The 23,505-nt window shown below is 40.7% G+C and overlaps 1 protein-coding gene across 1 annotated transcript; it reads right to left on the reverse strand.

The window, feature by feature from the left end:
• Positions 1-694: 694 nt before the first annotated feature.
• Positions 695-21,212, reverse strand: LOC138905280 (uncharacterized). Its single transcript, XM_070193789.1, has 2 exons — positions 21,134-21,212; positions 695-1,215 (listed from the first exon to the last, which is right to left on the reverse strand). The coding sequence occupies exons 1-2, from the start codon at positions 21,210-21,212 to the stop codon at positions 695-697; spliced, it is 600 nt and encodes a 199-aa protein (XP_070049890.1).
• Positions 21,213-23,505: the final 2,293 nt, after the last annotated feature.

Consider the following 23,505-nt stretch of genomic DNA (forward strand, 5'->3'; position numbering starts at 1 on the left):
TGTGTTTGGAAGTCCCCTATGATTGTGCAGCATGTCTAGACTTGAAGTCATATGATTGATGCCCTAGTGTCAACAACCCACTTGTCATTCACACAATGAGACATAAAGGCAATCACTTTGCTCAGAATACCTGAACAACTAATTTGCTTGACGAGTCTGATCCTTCTGTGCTTCCTTTGGACAACAGATGGACAATCTACTGATACTGTTCAGGAGTAAAGACAGGGGCATGGTGTGGCAATTGTTGGAAGAAAATGGGTTAATTTGCTGGTTGTGGAACACATGTATTAGAACGACTCCCTCCTCTGCATTGTTGAGTCACACTAGAAACTATATTGCTCCCCATAATATGTCTGTCTGTACAGTTCACCTCTACACCACACGCTTGATTTGCATATTATCCAGTATTGATTCCTTTCTTCTTGGATTTAAAATCTGGAGGATATACAACTAGCTTATAGCAATTTTCCTTTGTGTGTCCCTTATAATGGCAATACTCATACTGAACTTGACTCCTTTTTGGTTTGTAGTTTCCAGTACTATTTGTGTTCTTGCTACTATACATAGCTACATTCTCCAAGGTTTGAGAAACTTGAGCTACTTGTGTCATATTACCAAGGTTTCTTTGGCTTTCCTGATCCACTAACATAGAATAAGCCTTATTTATGCTAGGCAACGGGGACATCATCATAATTTATCTCCTTGACTGAGAATAGGACTCATTTAAGCCAGTAATAAACTGAAGAAGCCTTTGATATTCAAAGTGTTGAGCATACTTCTTTGACTCAGGACACGGACACCCAGGACATGTCATAAGGGCATCAAACTCATCCCAAAGCTCTCTTAGTTTGGAGAAATAATCAGTTACAATCATAACTCCTTGAGTCAAAGTGTGAACCTCCTTATGTAGGTACAAAATTCTGTAACCATTTACTTTATCAAATCTCTCTTTTAAGTCTTCCCAAACCTTATGAGCACTAGATGCATATAAGACACTACTTAACAAACCCGGCCTCACAACATTCATTATCCATGACAGAACAATAGCATTCACTTTCTCCCACAGATCATGGAGTTCAGGCTCAAACCTAGATTTAGAAAATCTACCATCGACAAATCCCAATTTACTCTTACCTAGCAAGCCAATTCTCATTGCGCGACTCCACAAAGCATAGTTATCAGATCCAGTAACTTGAAGAGAGATCAGAGAACTACCTGGTGTGTCAGTTGGCTATAGATACAGAGGATGATTATGATCAATGGTGGGAAAGGAGGTACTAGTCACAAAATTGCCATTCGCTGAGGTCGTGACAGTGTGAGTAGCAGTACTATTGTTGATTTGATCATCTTCAACCGCCATTGTTAACTGGTAATTGACTTCACACAACACAATTTGCAAACCCTAGCTTCGATCGAGAGTTACTCTAAGACAATTCGGCACCTCAAATTGCAGAATTGAAGCAACCTAGATGAAGAAATGCGTTCGCAACTTACTTAGATCCACATTGATAGCTCTGATACCATGTTAACAACCATGGAAATGACGATCAAAGCTACTGTGAAGAAGAATCTAGAAGAAGATGAGGAGAGAAAAATGAGAGAAGAAGAGAACCAACTCACTTTATTTCCAAAAAATCTAAGTTCTGTACAGTATTCTACAGTATTTAACCACCTAACTAACTAACTCTAGTTAACTTTACACTTAAGTTTAACCACAGTTAGCTACCAGCTTGTTACTTAGCTGCTAGCCAACACTAGGCGTGGCGGCATAGGTGGATAGAAGGTTGGGGTGTGACTGTTTTGGTCTAAGGCTAGAAAAGGTTATAATCAGTGTTTTAAAAGGCATGGGCGTAAGACGAGACATTTTACATATGCGTCAGCAAGGCATAAGCCCGAGGCACGGGGCGTAAGCCCCATAGATATTTAATTCTTAATATTTTATAAAATAATATTAAAACAGTGATTATAATTAGGATTTTATTTAGAGTTAAAATAAAACATGGACTATTGGATTAAAAAGAATGGAGGGCTGAGATCAAAATTTGAAAAAGTGGGGCGGATTTTTGGGTTTAAATGGTTCGGCCGGTCAGCATGGTGTAGGGTTGTAGGCTAAAGGGTCTGGGATGTCCAAATTTTGGGCTCAGGTGCACGAGTTTAGGTGGCAATTGGGCTGGAGGGTGGTTGGACTTGGGTTCAGATCTTGTGGGCATGGGATTAGGATAATTTTGGGCTATTCAACTCTTTAAAATCTAAAACTTCATGAATTAGAAAACCTAAATCTTCCTCCTATAAAATATATTATAAAAACTATAGAATCAATCCTAATTTAAATAAACTACATCATAATATGAAACTATTTTGGGTATTTTTTCTTAGATTATATTAAATTAAAAATAGAGAAAACTATTTAAAAGCAATTGTAGAATTAAAATAATATCAATACGAAATACTAATGACTTTGAATAAAATATATAAAATGAGAAGCATTATAAGCAAAACTATTTTTTGGCATTTTATCAAAAAATGTAATTGAAGTAAAGATAGACTAAAACTATAGAAAATTAAAGTTAACTCAAATAAATATATAAAATATGCAAAAATACTAGAATAGCGTGGCGGGTCAAAAATTACGTATTTCCAGGCCTTTCCACTGTTTATATAACTCTTTAACAATGCCTTCTAAAGTATGAAACTTAGCCATATAAGATTAATCCCAATCTAGCAAAATATTTTAGAGTTTGGACAGAAATAATATTGTCAATATAAACTCCTGCAGCAACAGGTTGGGGCAAGAATTCTTCTGGTTGTTAGTATTTTGTATTCATAAAATAATTCTCGAGAAGAAAAATAACGTAAAATAGAAATGTAGAAGAAGCAGAAATCAATCTAAGCCTACTAAATTCACAAAGTTCCTTAAGGAACTTAATCCCCTCCTAGTACCCGAGATTATGATTATTTTCTATCATGATAGAACGGATTACACACTGGTGTAGCAGTACTTCAAACCCCAGTGTTTCAGCGAAGACAAATGGCGGCAGTGAATTACACTTACTTTGTTTATTTTGTAAGAAAACAATACGGAAAGGAAGAAGAGATTTCAGAATTTTCATAAGAAAAATCTGAAGGAATGGCCTGATATTTATAGCCAACAAGTTGGGTTCAAATAAAGAGGTGTGTATACAATCGAAATAGATTTCGGTCTTCGAACGTCTGATCGAGTTCGAAAGATAATCGATCGAAGTGAGACCTCGAGATGGTTTCCAAAGATAGTACAAACAAGCTTCGAATCCGAGGGGCTGATCAATGTCGAGTTCGATATCATTGTCAAACTCGGATCCAAATCGAACTATGATGCAAAGTAAAGCTACCAAGCTTATGATCCAGAGACCAACCAACATTGACCCCGAATCAATTCGAGAGCGCGAGTCAGAATCGAGCTCGAGCCAAGATCGAGAGCTCGAATCAAAATCGAGCTCAAACCAAGATCGAGAGCTCAAGTCAATATCGAGCTCGCACACAAAAGCCGTTGCAATCCCACTAGAGAGAATCTTGGCAGAAATTGTGAAAAAGCTGATTTATCGTGGGGATCCCACTGAGTATTTTTAATTATGTTTAGAGCAAGATCCCTCTACTATAAAAGGGCATGGTTATCATTTCTGTAAAGGCAATTTTTTATGCTTATATTGTAATCCAAATACTATATTCTCCCATAGTGAAGAGTTGTTCTTTCAAGCGTCATAAACTGATTCCACTTGCCTAGTCCTAAAAATCGCTTTCTTTACAACTTTGTTTATTTTGCACTCTTTGCGGTCCATATTTCACATTTTCTTTTATCTTTATGATTTGTATTGAGCTATATCACATATCTTTAGAACTACGAATAAATTCAACTCCATCCGTTTTTCGGGTAAACAGTTTGGCGCCGACCGTGGGGCTAAGGATAACAGTGTTTATTTGATATGAATCTGAAGAAACTGTGTTTTGCGCTCGGTTCCAACTGTGATTAGCAACGACTAACTACCAATCAAATGGCTTCACCAATCGACAACGGAGCCGGTTTTCAAGATGAGAACAATAACTTGACACCCAGTACCGAAAGGCCACTTGTAAACGCCGTTGGATCTCGAATTGGAGCGCCAATAGATATCAATTCTCATGTAGCCATTGAGGCAAACCTCCATGCTGAACCCGAGAATAGCATCCATGGTGGCACTCGGTCTGCAGCTCGAGATACCCGTAGCGTCGAGGAAAACGACGTTAGCTTGCGTATGATTTTCGAAATGTTGCAAGCCCAGCAGGCAACAATAGCTCAGTTGCAGAGCCAAACCCAACTACAAAGAAGGCCGGAGCCCAGTCCACCTCGAGAAATCACCCACAGAACGGAGCTAGCCATAGTGAAGTCAAATGAGCAAGAATCAGGGACTATTTCCGAAATTGCTAAATTGCTCGAGGAACTCACAAAGCGAGTCGAAGCCAATGATAAAAAATTATAAACTTATAACTCTAGGGTCGATCAGATCTTAGGAGCTCCACCAATGATAAAAGGGTTGGATTCGAAAAAATTCGTGCAAAAACCTTTTCCCTCAAGCGCAGCCCCGAAACCAATCCCCCAAAAAATTCTGTATGCCCGAAATTTCCAAATATAACGGAACGACCGATCCTAACGAGCACGTCACTTTTTACACGTGTGCCATCAAGGGCAATGATTTAGAAGACGATGAGATCGAATCTGTGTTGTTAAAAAAATTCGGAGAGACCCTCTCGAAGGGGGCAATGATTTGGTATCGTTTCGGCTATCGGACGCATCAAAGACACTAAATGGCCTCGACCCATGCAGACCAATCCCCCCCAGAGGAATCCCAATCAAATGTGCGAATATCATGGAACCCATGGCCACAGAACGGAAGATTGCAGGCAACTAAGAGAGGAAGTAGCCCGGTTATTCAATAAAGGGCACATTCGAGAATTTTTGAGCGATAGGGCGAAGAACCATTTTAAAAACAGGGATTTCGGCAAGCAAAACGAACAAGAAGAACCACAACACGTCATTCACATGATCATCGGTGGCGCTGATACCCCTTAGGGACCAGTGCCTAAATGCACTAAGACATCGATTGTGAGAGAAAAGCGATCTCGAACTCAAGATTACACACCCATATGAACTTTGTCCTTTAATGATGAAGATGCAGAAGGAGTCATAAAACCTCATAACGATGCACTAATAATATCCGTACTCATGAATAAAACTAAATTTAAGCTAGTGTTGATTGATCCAGGTAGCTCGGCCAACATCATCAGATTGAAGGTCGTAGAACAGCTCAGCCTGCAGGACCAGATCGTACCCGCAACCCTGGTTCTAAACGGATTCAATATGGCATGTGAAACCACCAAATGTGAGATAATTCTACCAATAAACGTGGTCGGAACCATCCAGGAAATGAAGTTCCACGTGATCGAAGGCGACATGAGATACAACGCCATTTTTGGAAGGCCATGGATCCACAACATGAGAGCTACACCTTCGACCCTACACCAGGTCCTCAAATTTCCAACATCGAGAGGAGTCAAACTAGTGTACGGAGAACAACCAGCTGCAAGAGAAATGTTCGCCATCGAGGAAACGAAACCAATATCCTCGCCTTCGCCAATAAAGGGATCGGGCTCAGAAGGGGAACAAGATACCAAATAGCAATTAGAGACATTGGCTCTGACCCAACCAGATAACCAAAAGATCGAAAAAGATGATGATCAGAGGATCCCTCGATCCTTCGTGATTCCCGATGACTCCGACGCCACCAAATAAAATGATTGAGGAACTGGAGCAAGTCACACTAATCGAGCACTGGCCCGAACAGAAGGTATACCTGGGAACGGGGTTGAGCCCCGAACTCAGGAACAAACTTATTCAATTTCTTATCGATAACATTGATTGCTTTGCCTGGTCCCATTTAGATATAAAAGGGATCCCATCGGACATTACAACGTATTGGCTAAGCTTGGACCCTAGGTTCAGACCAGTGAAACAAAAGAGAAGACCCCAGTCCGAGGTAAAGCACGCATTCATAAAGGACGAGGTAACCAAACTTCTCAAGATAGGTGTCAGGACCCAAACCGATGGGCCACGACAGGCACCCGGTACCTTACTCAACCGAGTACCAACGTAACGTATCTTTCGTATCATACTATCATAGGTAATTGAGCCGGAGAGGCTATCGTGAGATAAGTAGAATAAAACATGAAATACCAATTTGGGCCTAAAAGACCAAAATGATCACTCGTATACTAAACATAGGCCGACAAGGCCATATAATCTTTTACGTACATGGCATATGTCTACAAGCCTCTAAGAGTAGATAAATACCATAAAGGTCGAGACAGAGCCCCGCCATATCAAACAATACACGTATGAATCATACTGACCAAATAAGCAACTCCTAAGCAAATGGAGCGCACCTACATCTTCCGTTGAGCTGATAGCCTACTTGGGTAATTCTCAACCTGTCTATCGGGACCCGCGGGCATGAAACGCAGCGTCCCCAGGCAAAAGGGACGTCAGTACAAATAAAGTATCAAGTATGTAAGGCATGACAGTAGTATATAAAAGACATGAAAGAAACATGGAGTAAAGAACTCAACCTGTAATTCTGAATAGCTTTGTGAATCATGAAAATTTATAATATCATGCATGTGCGTATAAATGCCATACCATGCATAGGTATATGCGTACATAACATCATCAAGTCTCTGAGGGCATCCCATCATATCATCTCAGCCACTGTGGGCAAAATCATCAACGTATACCAGCTGATCAGGTGGTGGTGCGTATATAACGCCATAACCTTTTCTCATATCCCATATACATATAATATACGCGTATATAATGCCTTCTAGTCATTCGTCAATGTACATATATAAATGCATGAAATGCATAAGAAATACGTTAATAAGATTTCTCGAATATCATAAAATCAATATGCCTTTCGGACAAACTTTATCAAATACGTATTTTTCTGAGACCCATGAATAGAGGATATAATAATAATTCACATGGGGAATCAAGTATATAGACACCCCTAGTATTTCTATGAATAGAGTCATTTATGAAAGTTGCATATTTTGCTCGTTTCGTTTGTATCACTTGGATCATGCCAAAAGAAAGAAGGGATAGCCTTAACATACCTTAACTCCATTGAGTACTTAATACCTTCCAAGAAATTCTTCAAACAAATCAACTCAATCTACCATAGCATAAGGATATTTAAAATCAGTGTTGAGTAAAGGCTAAGTCCGCAACTTAAACTAGTAGCTCCTTTACGTAAATTTGGGCAGCAACTCCCCGGTAACTAGGCCCTCCTCCAATACCATATACCAACAACAACAAGAGCACAACAATAACAATATGTAAGCACCATTTTCCAACCTTATATCCATCACAATATACCACAAAACAGCCCACACACCCTAATCACTTCATACATAAAACGACAACCAAAGTAGTGTCAAACAATTTAAACAATGTAACGACGAACCACCAGCCCACTATTCCGTCATTATGTGATGTTTCTCCACACCATTTATCCTCCAAAACTCCATTAAATAGTGAGAAAATATACAACCCAAAGGCAACACGAAACAGCCCACAAAACAGTCCACAAAAGAGTCCACTACAATTTAAATAACTCGTACCCATGGTTTCCGATCACCGTCCCGTGAGTTCTAACTATTAGGAAATGAATTTATCAACATTCCTTGATATTTAAACACTTAAATACAGAAATTAGGAATTTTATTAAATGTCAAATACATTCCAAAACTCAAACTGCAAAGAAAAAAGAGGCGATATAGCGATACTTACGTCGTAGGGATCGTTTTAATATTATCGCTTCTTGATTCCGTGCCCGGGATGATAATATTATTTGAAACACTATTAGAGAGCTCAAATACAGGTTCTGTGGTCTTCTATGGTCGGGTTCTATGTGAAAATGATGAGAGAGACGAGTTAAGACATAGTTATCAACGTTTGAAAAGTCAAAAGGTGCTAGCTTTGCACCCTCTCATTCGCCCATCTTCCGACGCTTATATCTTTTTATCCGGATGTCGTATAAGTGAACGGTTAAGTGCGTTAGAAACTACATTCCAAGAGCTTCAATTTTATATATAATATGTCCCATAAAAACCTCATATATCATACAAAATATATTTCTTAAAAAGCTCTGTTACATGGCAAATCCTTAGTCGGCTTTTCCGCAACTTTAATCCGATTTTTTTCAAACTTTATATTTTCTATCCAAACATCATATATAGCCATATTATGACTTTAAAATCATTTAAATCATGATTAACAAGTCTTCATTACGCCACCTTGGGACGCACAGGGTGTAACAATCTTTTCCCCTTAGAAACATTCGTCCTCGAATGTTAAACTCCCAGAAATCTATAGAAATTTTGGCGGAGTCTCCTCTGTAACGGTACTACTACCAACTTGTCACACAGAAAACCCAACAATACAAAGCCACGCTGGTCCATAATCATCAATAACACCAATGGCCTCACACGACCAATAAAAATAACTTACATAAGAATCAAGTACCATATACGTACCTAAAGGTTGTGATGTATCAGTCTGATCCTCCTCCGGAAGTGGAAACAAGTGAGGATACCTAGTCTTCATTTCCTCTTCAGTTTCCGGAGTCCTCTCCTCCACATTATGGTTAATCAAAAATACTTTAACCGAAACTACATCCTTACTTCTTAATCTCTGAACTTGTCTATCTAGTATAGAAATGAGAGCTTCCTAATATGATAGTTGCTCTGTAACGTGAACATCGTCAACTGGAATGAATTTAGAGGGATCTGCAATACACCTACGGAGCATAGACACATGAAATACTGGATCTACAGACTCCAATTTGGAAGGCAAGTCTAACTCATATGCTACTTGGCCTACTCTGCGTATAATCTTATAAGTTCCAATGTACCGAAGGCTAAGCTTTCATTTCTTACCGAATCTCATAACACCTTTCATCGGTGATACCTTTAGGAATACCCAGTCATCTACCTGAAACTCCAAGTATAGTCATTGATTATCTGCATAGGACTTCTGACGACTATGTGCTGCTAATAGCCTTTCCCTTATAAGCTTAATCTTCTCAATTGCTTGTTGTACCAACTCTGGTCCTACTAACTTAGTTTCCCCAATCTCGAACCATCCTATATGTGACCTATATTTCCGTCTGTAAAGAGCTTCGTATGGAGCCATCTGAATGCTGGAATGATAACTATTATTATATGCGAACTAAATAAGTGGAATATGATCATCCCAGTTACCCCTAAAGTCCAAAACACAAACCCGTAGCATATCTTCCAGTATCTAAATAGTACGTTCAGCCTTACGGTCTGTCTGGGGATGAAATACTATACTAAGAATCACCTGAGTCCCCAATCTTTTTTGGAAGGACCTCCAGAAATTAGCTGTAAACTGAGCACCTCTATCTGAGATAATAGATATAGGAACACCATGAAGTCGTACTATCTCCTTAATATAAATCCTTGCATAATCCTCTGTTAAATACGTAGTCCTGACAGGCAGAAAATGGGTTGATTTTGTAAGTCTATAGACAATCCCGTATAGCATCGAACTTACGTTAGGTACTAGGTAAGTCTATGATGAAATCCATATTAATCACTTCCTATTTCCAAGTCGGAATCTCTATAGCCTATAATAATCCAGTGGGTTTCTGATGCTCAATCTTAACCTGTTAACAATTTGGGCACTGAGCAACAAACTCTGTTATATCCTTCTTCATTTCGTCCCACCGGTATATTCCCCTGATACCATGATACATTGTCGTCGCTCCTGGATAAATAGAATAACGAGAATAGTGAGCTTCTCCCATAATCTGCTGGCGCAACCCTACCATATTAGAACACATAATCGACCTCGATATCTGAGGACTCCATCTCTTGTAATCTCAAATAGTGTATTCTCCTTTTGAGGGGATGTATCTCTATAATGAACTAGCACATGATCCACATACTGGCGTTCCTTCACTTCAGTTACTAAAGAGGATGTTGTCGTGTCCTGAATAGTAACTCTGGTATCACCTGAGTCTAGTAATTGAACTCCAAGACTAGCTAGCTGATGAATCTCATGGGCTATGCCACACTTCTCTGGCTATAAATATGATAAGTTACCCATAGATCTACGACTGAGGGCGTCGGCTACTACATTCGCCTTTCCTAGATGGTATAAAATATCAACATCGTAGTCTTTTAGTAGCTCCAACCATCGCCTCTGACGTAAATTCAATTCCTTTTGCTTGAATATATACTGAAGGCTCTTACGGTCCGTATAGATATCAACATGAATTCCCTACAAATAGTGCCTCCACATCTTTAGTGCATGAATCACCGCGGCTAATTCTAAATCGTGGGTCGGATAATTCTTCTCGTGCTTCCTTAGTTGTATTTAAACATAAGCAATTACTTTTAATGGTTGTTCTACCACTTGTTGCATGAATACACGGCTTATCTCATTGCCCACAAATACTGAAATTTCCTGTAACTCATATGATCTTAAATATCATCTTTTGATTTTTTTTTTCCATTCATTAGCCACGATAGGTGCCACTTTCTTACGGAGTACATACAATGTTGTTGTGAGACTGTTGTTACACGACCATTTCTTCCTTATGTCACTATGCTTAAGTTTAAGCCTTCTTCCTTATTCCCTCAGCTAGTCTTCTTTGTAGTACTTAAGAAAGACCCTTTGACTCTTGTAAAGTTACGAGCTTGTTATATCGTATACCCGAAAGATTTTTTTTTTGACGTTCTTACTCGCCTATAATTATCCTTAATTACTTACCTCCATGTCCTTGTACTCGTAAGGTTGATTCTGAACTGAAATTTTTGACTGTCTTTTCAGTGGCACAGTTTTGTTTTTCGTAACACTTATACGGTACCTTTAACAACCCCAACTCCTATCTAAATATTTCTCAAGGATTACGATGTCATCATATTTGCAAGATTGAATTCCCTAAGTTGGGTTTCACTATGTTTATCTTGCACAACCTGCTGATTTATCGGTACCCTCTTGTTTAGCCATGGCTAGGTTCTTCCTGAATCAACTACTAACTACACGTTAGTCCATTCTCATATCTATATTCTGCATAATCTTTCTTGGGTTATATCCTTTGTCTTAACTTACCCCGCACACTGGCTCCTTATGTATCCAGTGTTCATTTGCACTTATTTATCAATAACATCTAGTGATGGAACCCTTTCTGCCTTTTCCCGTCGTCATGCTTACATAATGTTCTGGAGTCGTATCATATCCGTGGGATCTGAATAAATGCAATTTCATTCCTTTTGCCTTTCTAACACATTCTTCTTTTATTATTCCATAGTTACCTTAACCATATAATTCCGACTTAATACCATATCACACTATCTTCCCCCCTTTAGGGGAGTACTAACATTTATTGCTATGAAGATTTACCTATAAATGTTTCACCTCTTCATATTTGGTGTCTTTTCACATCTTTACGGACTCTTACTTGCCTTGCAGTAACCCTTCTGTACTAGGGTTAATTTAATTTTTTACATACAAAGGTGACACCTAGTGTAACTGGCACACTTAGTCCCTTAAGCTTAACTCTGCTCACAGCGCTTGTTTTAGGGAAACGTCTTCCTGAATGACCTTTCAAAGTTATTCTTCTGTTGTCCATTCAATTATCGCCCTGAACACAATCTCTAAAATTCTCACGATGTCGACTATTATCAAATCCTTCGGTCCCGAATTCATGTTCAGTTTATCTTATTCACTAGCCCATACTAATTTCTATTACTCCGGTGGTCTAACTTTTCCTTCTGGTAATCATGTATGAGTCACCAACTCATTTCTCGAAATGGGGACATGACCTTATGGCTTATACTCTTTTATTGTCTCAAGGCATGTAACTTCTTGTTTTTTCCTTGACTTGACTATAGAATCTATAGTCCTGTCATATTTTGATTTACCGTTATCATCCCTTTATCACATCTTACTCATAATGCTTCATCTACTTTCTTCTTATTCTCCTGCTAATATTTCTGTCTATCACATTATTATGAAAACTACTTCAAAACATTCTTTCACTTTTATCCCCCCCTTGATTCAACTCACTGGCTCTTCGGGTCGCCTAACACTCTCTCTTTACTAGGGACGGGAGCCATACAAAGGTAAATATTTATCCCTTCTAGGATTCCAATGCCAATCTTCTAATATTTCTGAACATTCTAGTATTCATATCTGATTGTACTATTCTAGAGTGCACCATCCGGGTGTCTCACAAGGACAACCATTACCACGTTTGCAATATCCCTCAGAAATGAGAGCTAATGATAACAATCCATCCATAATTTTGGGTTACTCTAACCCCAGCCGGATGCTGATATCTCATCCTTCTCTTAAATTATATACCACTTTTGTCACGACCCAAACCGATGGGCCACGATAGGCACCCGGTACTTTACTCAACCAAGTACCAACGTAACGTATCTTTCGTATCATACTATCATAGGTAATTGAGCGGGAGAGGCTGTCGTGAGATAAGTAGAATCAAACATGAAATACGAAATTGGGCCTATAAGACCAAAATGATCACTCGTACACTAAACATAGGCCGAAAAGGCCATACAATCTTTTACGTACATGGAATATGTCTACAAGCCTCTAAGAGTAGATAAATACCATAAAGGTCGGGAGAGAGCCCCGCCATATTAAACAATACACGTCTGAATCATACTGGCCAAATAAGCAACTCTGGAGCAAATGGATCGCACCAACATCTTCCGCTGAGCTGATAGCCTACTTGGGTAACTCTCAACCTGTCTATCGGAACATGCGGGCATGAAACGTAGTGTCCCCAGGTAAAAGGGATGTCAGTACAAATAAAGTACCGAGTATGTAAGGCATGACAGTAGTATATAAAAGACATAAAAGAAACATGGAGTAAAGAACTCAACCTATAAGTCTGAATAGCTTTGTGAATCATGAAAATTTATAATATCATGCATGTACGTATAAATGCCATACCATGAATAGGTATATGCGTACATAACATCATCAAGCCTCTGAGGGCATCCCATTATATCATCTCAGCCACTGTGGGCAAAATCATCAACGTATACCAGCTGATCAGGTTGTGGTGCGTATATAACGCCGTAACCTTTTCCTATATCCCATATACATATAATATACGCGTATATAACGCCTTCTGGTCATGGGTCAATGTACATGTATAAATGCATGAAATGCATAAGAAATACGTTAATAAGATTTCTCGAATATCATAAAATCAATATGCCTTTCGGACAAACTTTATCAAATACGTATTTTTCTGAGACCCATGAATAGAGGATATAATAATAATTCACATGGGGAATCAAGAATATAGACACCCCTAGTACTTCTATGAATAGAGTCATTTATGAAAGTTGCGTATTTTGCTCATTTCGTTTGTATCACTTGGATCATACCAAAAGAAAGAAGGGATAGCCTTAACATACCTTAACTCCATTGAGTCCTTAATACCTTCCAAGAAATTCTTCAAACAACTCAACTCAATCTACCATAGCATAAGAAGATTTAAAATCAGTGTTGAGTAAAGGCTAAGTCCGCAACTTAAACTAGTAGCTTGTTTACGTAAATTTGGGCAGCATCTCCCCTGTAACTAGGCCCTCCTCCAATACCATATACCAACAACAACAACAACACAACAATAGAAATATGTAAGAATCATTTTCCAACCTTATCTCCATCACAATATACCACAAAACAGCCCACACACCCTAATCACTTCATACATAAAACGACAACCAAAGTAGTGTCAAACAATTTAAACAATGTAACGACAAACTACCAGCCAACCATTCTGTCATTATGTGGTGTTTCTCCACACCATTTGTCCTCAAAAACTCCATTAAATAGTGGAAAAATATACAGCCCAAAGGAAACACGAAACAGCCCACAAAACAGTCCACAAAATAGTCCACTACAAGTCAAATAACTCGAACTCCCGATTTTCGATCACCGTCCCGTGAGTTCAAACTATTAGAAAATGAATTTATCAACATTCCTTGATAGTTAAACACTTAAATACAGAAATTAGGAATTTTATTAACTATTAAATATATTCCAAAACTCAAACTACAAAGAAAAGGAGAGGCGATATAGCGATACTTACGTCGTAGGGATCGTTTTAATGTTATCGCTTCTTGATTCCGTATCCGGGATGATAATATTCTTTGAAACACTATTAGAGAGCTCAAATACAGGTTCTATGGTGTTTTATGATTGGGTTCTATGTGAAAATGATAAGAGAGACGAGTTAAGGCATAGTTATCAACGTTTGAAAAGTCAAAGGTGCTAGCTCGGCACTCTCTCATTCGCAAATCTTCCGACGCTTATATCTTTTTATCCGGATGTCGTATAAATGAACGGTTACGTGCATTGGAAACTAAATTCCAAGACCTTCAATTTGATCTATAATATGTCCAATAAAAACCTCATATAGCACACGAAATATATTTCTCAAAAAGCTCTGTTACAGGGCAAATCCTTAGTCGGTTTTTCCGCAACTTTAATCCGATTTTTTCCAAACTTCATATTTTCTATCCAAACATCATATATAGCCATATTATGACTTTAAATTCATTTAAATCATGATTAACAAGTCTTCATTACGCCACCTTGGGACGCACATGGTGTAACAATAGGGTCCATTCGGGAGGTGAAATATCCCGAATGGTTAGCCAATGTAGTTGTAGTGCCTAAAAAAGGGAACAAACTTAGAATGTGTGTGAACTATAAGGATTTGAACAAAGCATGCCCCAAAGATTCTTTTTCGATGCCCAACATCGATCGCATGATCGATGCCACAGCCGGCTACGAGATCCTCACTTTTTTCGATGCCTATTCCGGGTATAATAAAATCCAGATGAACCCGGAGGACCATGAAAAGACTTCATTTGTCACCAAATATGGAACATATTGTTATAACGTGATGCCCTTCGGGCTAAAATATGCAGGGGCTACTTACCAATGCCTAGTAAATAAAATATTTGAAGAACAAATAGGTAAATCAATGGAAGTTTATATTGATGACATGCTAGTTAAGTCCCTACGCGCAGAGGACCATTTGACCGATTTGCAGGAAACGTTCGAGATTTTGAGGAAATACAACATGAAGCTCAACCCCAAAAAATGTGCTTTCGGGGTCGGTTCAAGCAAGTTCCTCGGCTTCATGGTGTCAAATCGGGGAATCGAGATTAACCCCAATAAAATCAAGGCCATCGAAGACATCACCATCGTGGACAACGTGAACACTGTACAAAGGCAAACGGGACGGATTGCAGCCTTAGGCCGATTCATTTCGAGATCATCAGATCGAAGTCACAAATTTTTCTCTCTACTCAAAAAGAAGAACGATTTCGCTTGGACCCCTGAATGCCAACATACATTAGAGGAACTAAAACGATATATGTCAAGCCCACCACTACTTCACACTCCAAAAATAGACAAAAAGCTTTGCTTGTACTTGGTAGTATCGGAAATCGCAGTAAGTGGTGTCCTAGTTCGGGAAGAGCGAGGTACGCAATTTTCCGTTTATTATATAAGTCGGACCTTAGGAGAAGCATAAAATAGATATTCGCACCTAGAAAAATTGGCACTTGCACTGATAAGCGCCTCTAGAAAGTTAAGACCGTACTTTCAATGTCACCCCATATGCATATTAACCACTTACCTGCTTCGTAATATTTTGCACAAGCCCGAACTATCAGGCCGATTGGCCAAATGGGCCGCCGAACTCAGTGGCTACGATATCGAATATCAACCCCGTACGGCCATCAATTCTCACATTTTAGCAGACTTCGTGGCCGATTTCACGCCAACCCTCATACCCGAAGTCGAAAAAGAACTCCTGTTGAAATCGGGTACGTCATCGGGGGTATGGACCCATTTTACGGACGGGGCTTCAAACGTGAAGGGGTACGGGCTAGGCATAGTTTTAAAGCCACCCACGGGTAACACTATTAGGCAAACTATTAAAACTACCAGGTTGACTAATAACGAGGCCGAGTTTGAGGCAATGATTGCAGGTCTCAAGCTAGCTAAAAACTTGGGAGCAGAAGTCATTGAAGCCAAATGTGACTCTTTGTTGGTGGTAAGTCAAGTAAACAAAACCTTCAAAGTTCAAAAAGATAGAATGCATAGGTATTTGGACAAACTACATATCACTTTGCACCATTTTAAATAATGGACTTTATATCATGTTCCACGAGAGCAAAACAGTGAGGCTGACGCACTTGTGAATTTGGGATCATCGGTCGAGGAAGGTGACTTGAGCTCAGGGACTGTTGTTCAACTCTCGAGATCCATGATCGAAGAAGGTCACGCTAAGACAATACTTAAAGAACGGAAAGCTCCCATCGTACCCTAAAGATTTAAGGGCTCCTACGGACTAAAGCTGCTCGATTCATGTTGGCTTCAGATGGAACGCTATACCGAAGTACATTCGATGGACCATTGGCAGTATGCTTGGGTCCACGAGATACTGATTACATCCTACGTGAGGTGCACGAGGGCACTTGTGGGAATCACTCTGGTGCCGATCCATTAGTCCAAAAAATAATCAGGGCAGGGTATTATTGGATCGATATGGGAAAAGATGCGAAGGAATTTGTTCGAAAATGTGACAAATGTCAAAGATTTGCACCGATGATCCATCAACCCGAAGAGCAAATTCACTCAGTCCTATCCCCATAGCCATTCATGAAATGGGGAATGGATATCGTCGACCCTCTGCCATCGACCCCAGGTAAAGATAAATTCATTTTATTTATGACTGACTATTTCTCTAAATGGGTTGAAGCACAGGCGTTCGAGAAAGTAAGAGAGAGAGAGAGAGAGGTTATAGACTTTATCTGGGATCATATCGTATGTCGATTCAGGATACCCGCCGAAATAGTATGTGACAATGGGAAACAATTTGTTGGCAGCAAAGTGACGAAATTCTTCGAAGATCACAAAATAAGAAGGATATTATCAACACCGTATCACCCCAGTGGGAACAAACAGGCCGAATCAACGAACAAAACTATCATTCAAAACCTGAAGAAGAGGCTGAGCGACGCTAAAGGAAAATGGAGAGAAATCCTACCCGAAGTCCTTTGGGCATATCGAAAAATGTCAAAATCTAGTACGGGGGCAACCCCGTTCTCCTTAGTATATGGGTCTGAAACCTTGATACCAGTCGAAGTTGGCGAACCCAGTGCCATATTTCGATACACAACAAAAGAATCAAATAACGAGGCTATGAACACTTACCTCGAATTATCGGATGAAAAACAAGAAGTTGCTCTCGTCCAATTGGCTGCCCAAAAGCAACGAATCGAAAGATACTACAATCGAAGAACCAAGCTCCGCCATTTTAAGTCTGGGAACTTAGTGCTAAGGAAAGTCACCCTCAATACTCGAAATCCGAACGAAGGAAAACTAGGACCGAACTGGGAAGGACCATATCAGGTTCTCGAGAACGTCAGAAAGGGATCATTCAAGCTCGGCATTATAAATGGCAAACAACTGTCAAGCAATTGGAATGTGTCGCATCTAAAACGATACTGTTGTTAAGGCACGACCCTCCCATATTCATTTACATTTCAAAACTAACCCCTGCAGAAGTCCGATCAGGAGCTAAGATGGATCCTTCAGTACGAAGCCTTTGATCTGAAAGCACGCGTTGCACTCTTTTTCCCTTAGACCGGTTTTATCCCAAATGGATTTTTCGGCAAGGTTTTTAATGAGGCAACCAATGATCGTTCTGCACTTACAACAGTATCCGAGGCCTCTTTACAATCGACCTCGAATACTGAGGGGGCATTAGCCCTCAAATATATCAAGTTCTGATGCGAGAAAGTTATTTCGCAACAACAGGGTTCCAATAGGAAAAGTTGTAAGAACCAAATGGTCAAAAAGAACCATGCTCATGTAGTTGGCCCAAACCCAGACGCGAAACATGAACACATGTATAATGACTTGCAAAGAAAGTCCTCCTATTTACCGATATCTTATATCCAAGAAAAAATCCTCTATTTGGAGATTCATTACGCAAACAGAATTAAGAAAAAACTCGACCACTAAGCCTACGGGCTACATTTATTTCGAGTTCGAGCAAGCACTCACTCGACCATTATGCCTATGGGCTACATTACTTTGAGTTCAAATCATTCACTCGACTACCAAACCTACGGGCTACACTTATTTTGAGTTCGAGCAAGCACTCACTCGACCATTACGCCTACGGGCTACATTACTTCGAGTTCGAATCATTCACTCGACTACTAAGCCTACGGGCTACACTTATTTCGAGTTCGAGCAAGCACTCACTCGACCATTATGCCTACGGGCTACATTACTTCAAGTTCGAATCATTCACTCGACTACCAAGCCTACGGGCTACATTTATTTTGAGTTCGAGCAAGCACTCACTCGACCATTACGCCTACGGGCCACATTACTTCGTCACTCGACGACTAAGCCTATGGGCTACTTTCATTTCGAATTCGAGTAAACACTCACTCGACCATTACGCCTACGGGCTACATTACTTCGAGTTCAAATCATTCACTCGACGACTATGCCTACGGGCTACATTACTTCGAGTTCGAATCATTCACTCGACGATTAAGCCTACAGGCTACTTTCATTTCAAGTTCGAGCAAACACTCACTCAACCATTATGCCTACGGGCTACATTACTTCAAGTTCGAATCATTCACTCGACAACTAAGACTACGGGCTACCTTTATCTCGAGTTCAAGCAAACACTCACTCGACAATTATGCCTACAGGCTATATTTCTTCGAGCTCGAATCATTGACTCAACTAATAAGCCTAAGGCTACATCACTTCAAGTTTGAATAAGCACCCGCTCGGTTATAGAGGCTACAAAGTCCAAATCATATTAAGTTGTTTAAATCCTTGTGAAGACATTCATAAGGCATGAATAAAGTCTTCACAAGACCGGAAACAAAACAGAAGCAAGTCGGCAAAATAAAGGGGGATATTTCTATATACAAAATTGTTTACATGATTGATTACAACGTAAAACTTAAGGACTAAGCTTCCTGGTCATCCCCAGGAGCGGTCTCTACTCTATCGGGCTCCCCCCTGTTCTCGGATCCGCTCTTACTCCCATCGTCATCATCATTGTCATCATCATCGTCATCGAAAACCAAGGCTTCACCATCGGCTTCGAGTTCTTTGCCCATTTTTATCTCTTCAGCGAGGTCAAAACCACGAGCATGGATCTCCTCGAGGGTTTCCCTCCGAGATCGGAACTTAGCAAGTTCAGCGACCCAATGTGCTCGAGTATCGGTGGTCTCGACTGACTCTCTTGCTTGGACCTGGGCGGCGTCAGCATCGGCCCGATATTCATTTACATTTCAAAACTAACCCCTGCAGAAGTCCGATCAGAAGCTAAGATGGATCCTTCAGTATGAAGCCCTAGATCTGAAAGCACGTGTTGCACTCTTTTTCCCTTAGACCGGTTTTATCCTAAATGGATTTTTCGGCAAGGTTTTTAATGAGGCAACCAATGATCGTGCTTCACTTACAACAGTATCCGAGGCCTCTTTACAATCGACCTTGAATACTGAGGGGGGCATTAGCCCTCAAATATGTCAAGTTCTGATGCGAGAAAGTTATTTCACAACAACGGGGTTCCAATAGGAAAAGTTGTAAGAGCCAAATGGTCAAAACGAACCATGCTCATGTAGTTGGCTTGAACCCAGACGCGAAACATGAACACATGTATAATGACTTGCAAAGAAAGTCCTCCTCTTTACCGACATCTTATATCGAAGAAACATTCATCTATTTGGAGATTCATTACGCAAACAGAATTAAGAAAAACCTTGACCACTAAGCCTACGGGATACATTTATTTCGAGTTCGAGCAAGCACTCACTCGACCATTACGCCTACAAGCTACATTACTTTGAGTTCGAATCATTCACTCGACTACCAAGCCCACGGGCTACACTTATTTCGAGTTCGAGCAAGTTCTCACTCGACCATTACGCCTACGGGCTACATTACTTCGAGTTCGAATCATTTACTCGACTACTAAGCCTACAGGCTACATTTATTTCGAGTTCGAGCAAGCACTCACTTGACCATTACGCCTACGGGCTACATTACTTCGAGTTCGAATCATTCACTCGACTACTAAGCCTACGGGCTACACTTATTTTGAATTCGAGCAAGCACTCACTCGACCATTACACCTACGAGCTACATTACTTCGAGTTCGAATCATTCACTCGACTACCAAGCCTACGGGCTACATTTATTTCGAGTTCGAGCAATTACTCACTCGACCATTACGCCTACGGGCTACATTACTTCGAGTTCGAATCATTCACTCGACTACCAAGCCTACGGGCTATATTTATTTTGAGTTCGAGCAAGCACTCACTCGACCATTACTCCTACGGGCTACATTACTTCGAGTTCGAATTATTCACTCGACGACTAAGCCTACGGGCTACTTTTATTTCGAGTTCGAGCAAACACTCACTCGACCATTACTCCTACGGTCTACATTACTTCGAGTTCGAATCATTCACTTGACGACTATGCCTACGGGTTACATTACTTCGAGTTCGAATCATTCACTCGACGACTAAGACTACGGGCTACTTTTATCTTGAGTTCAAGCAAACACTCACTCGACTATTATGCCTACGGGCTATATTTCTTCGAGCTCGAATCATTTACTCAACTAATAAGCCTAAGGCTACATCACTTCAAGTTTGAATAAGCACCCGCTCGGTTATAGAGGCTACAAAGTCTAAATTTGATTAAGTTTTTTAAATCCTTGTGAAGATATTCATAAGGCATGAATAAAGTCTTCATAAGACCAGAAACAAAACAGAAGCAAGTCGGCATAATAAAGGGGGATATTTCTATATACAAAATTGTTTACATAATTGATTACAACGTAAAACTTAAGGACTAAGCTTCCTGGTCATCCCCAGGAGCGGTCTCTTCTCTATCGGGCTCCCCCCTCGTTCTCGGATCCACTCTTACTCCCATCGTCATCATCATTGTCATCATCATCGTCATTGAAAACCAAGGCTTCACCATCGGCTTCGAATTCTTTGCCCATTTTTATCTCTTCAGCGAGGTCGAAACCACGAGCATGGATCTCCTCGAGGGTTTCCCTCCGATATCGGCACTTAGCAAGTTCAGCGACCCAATGTGCTCGAGTATCAGTGGTCTCGGCTGCCTCTCTTGCTTGGACCTGGGCAACTTCAGCATCAGCCCGATAGACGGACACGAGTGCATCCGCATCGGCCTTTGCCTTTTCGGCATCAGATTCGGCCTTGGCAAGTACGGAGGCCAAGCGAGCCTCGAGCTCCTCTATTCTTCTCACTTGAACCAGGCCTTTTTCCTTCATTCTTTGAAGTTGGGTTTCGGCTGATGATAACTTGGCTCGAGCAGTTTCTTTCTCTACCGCAAAGTGGTCCATACCTTCTTTTCACTGCAAAGACTCCGCTTTTATCACATCGACCTCCTCACGAAGCTTCCCGATTATCTCAATTTTTTGTTGCAATTGTGAGACCAAAAAATTAGCCATCGTTCCGGTATCAAGCCCATAGGATTTTAAACGTATCATTAACTTCTCAAACAGATTGGTCTGATCTCGGTAAGCCTTGGCCAGCTCAGCTCGGAGGTCTTTTATTTCCTCTTCCCTTTGCCCTAAGAGATGTTTTAGGGAGTTCCTATCCTCAGTAACCCATTGAAGGTTAGCCTCGTATCGACGCAACTCATTTTGGGACCGAGAACATGCTTCTCGATGAACTGTCGCTGCCTACAAAGAAACAAGAAACAAAGTTAGAAACGAAAACTAAACATGAAGGTATTACCAAGAAAATAATTTGAAGTCTTACATGATTCAAAGCCTGCTGTACCCCGTGAAAAAGATCCAATTCATCACTAGTACCAGCAATGTCCTCAATAGCGGTAAATAGGTCGCGAAAAGGGTCCTCCCCATCATGAGGCCTGTTTAGATTGAGGGCCCCCAAAGCTTGGGCTTCCCGAATCACCCCTGCGGAAAAAGCGGGGAAGGTGGGCGAGTCTTCGATTGTTGCTTCCCCAAATGAATCACTTGGAGCATTCTCTTCGGTTCGAAGGGATTCAAGAGGGGCCTCTTCAGACATATCCCCCATCAGTTGGCTCCGATGGGATGCGTCTTCGATCTCCGACAACTCAGGGACTCCGCCCGAATCTTTCTCCGGTATACCCATAGCTCGAGGCGGAGCCTCACAAAGCATCATCGATCCAGCTGTCGATGGGGCATCGGTTGTTCTCTTTGTTCGGGCCGCCAGCGTGGACCCATCGTTTTCTTCTTCTTCTTCTTCTTCATCTTCATCCCTTAGACGCAGAACTGATTCTACGGTCAAAGGAATGGCATTCTTGTTCGGCTTACGAGCCGTCATCTTTTTCGGTTTTGGTTCTTCAGGAACAGAGGCTCTTTTCCTTTTACTTTCCTTAACCGGCTTTGGGACAGAGGCCAAAGTTTCTTCCTCGATGGACAAGGGCCTCAAAATCGCATCTTTGCCCAAACCTGCATATGGAAAACTTTATTAAAATATTTGAAAGGCATCTCATTTGAATTATCGAAGACTATGAGAAAGGGGCTTACCATGATTTTTGGCCTCCCACCGACCCCTTGACAAGTCACGCCATGAGCGCTCGGCGTATGTGGAGGTCGAAACAAGAGCTCGTACCCAGTTCTTAAGATCGGGAACTACTCTGGGCATCCAGGGAACCGCTGCATCACAAAAAGAAGAGTATCGATGAGAAAAGAAATGAAAGAACAAAATAAAAGGAAGTAACAACAGGATCACACTTACGTTTCATATTCTACGCCTCGGGAAAAGGGCATCTTTTTGGTCGGAATCAGGTCTGAAGTCCTCACTCGAATGAACCTGCCCATCCAGCCCTGATTCCTGTCCTTGTCAACGCTCGAGAACAGAGCCTTGGTAGCCCGATGATGAAGTTTTATTAACCCTCCTCGAAAAAAGTCAAGGACGGTACAATCGGATAAGATGGTCGAGGGTGAACGGCATCCCCTCGATTTTGTTCACAAAGTATCAGATCAAGATAACGATTCGCCAAAAAAAAGGATGGACTTGGCCTAGGGTTATTTGGTATTGAGGCAGAAATCAATAATAACGGAATCGAGGGGACCTAACGTGAAAAGGTAAGTATACACATTCAAAAACCCTTTCACGTAAGTGGTGATATCTTTGTCAGAAGTAGGAATTATTATTTCTTTCTTATCCCAATTGCAATCTTTCTTTAGCTGTTTGAGGTGCTTCTTGGTTATCGAACTCATGTCCCTCGATACTGGCTCGCATCGGCCAGGGACCAATGAGACTTTATCGACCTTAAAA

The sequence above is a fragment of the Nicotiana tomentosiformis genome, chromosome 1 (genome assembly GCF_000390325.3).
Source record: "Nicotiana tomentosiformis chromosome 1, ASM39032v3, whole genome shotgun sequence".
Lineage (NCBI taxonomy): Eukaryota > Viridiplantae > Streptophyta > Magnoliopsida > Solanales > Solanaceae > Nicotiana > Nicotiana tomentosiformis.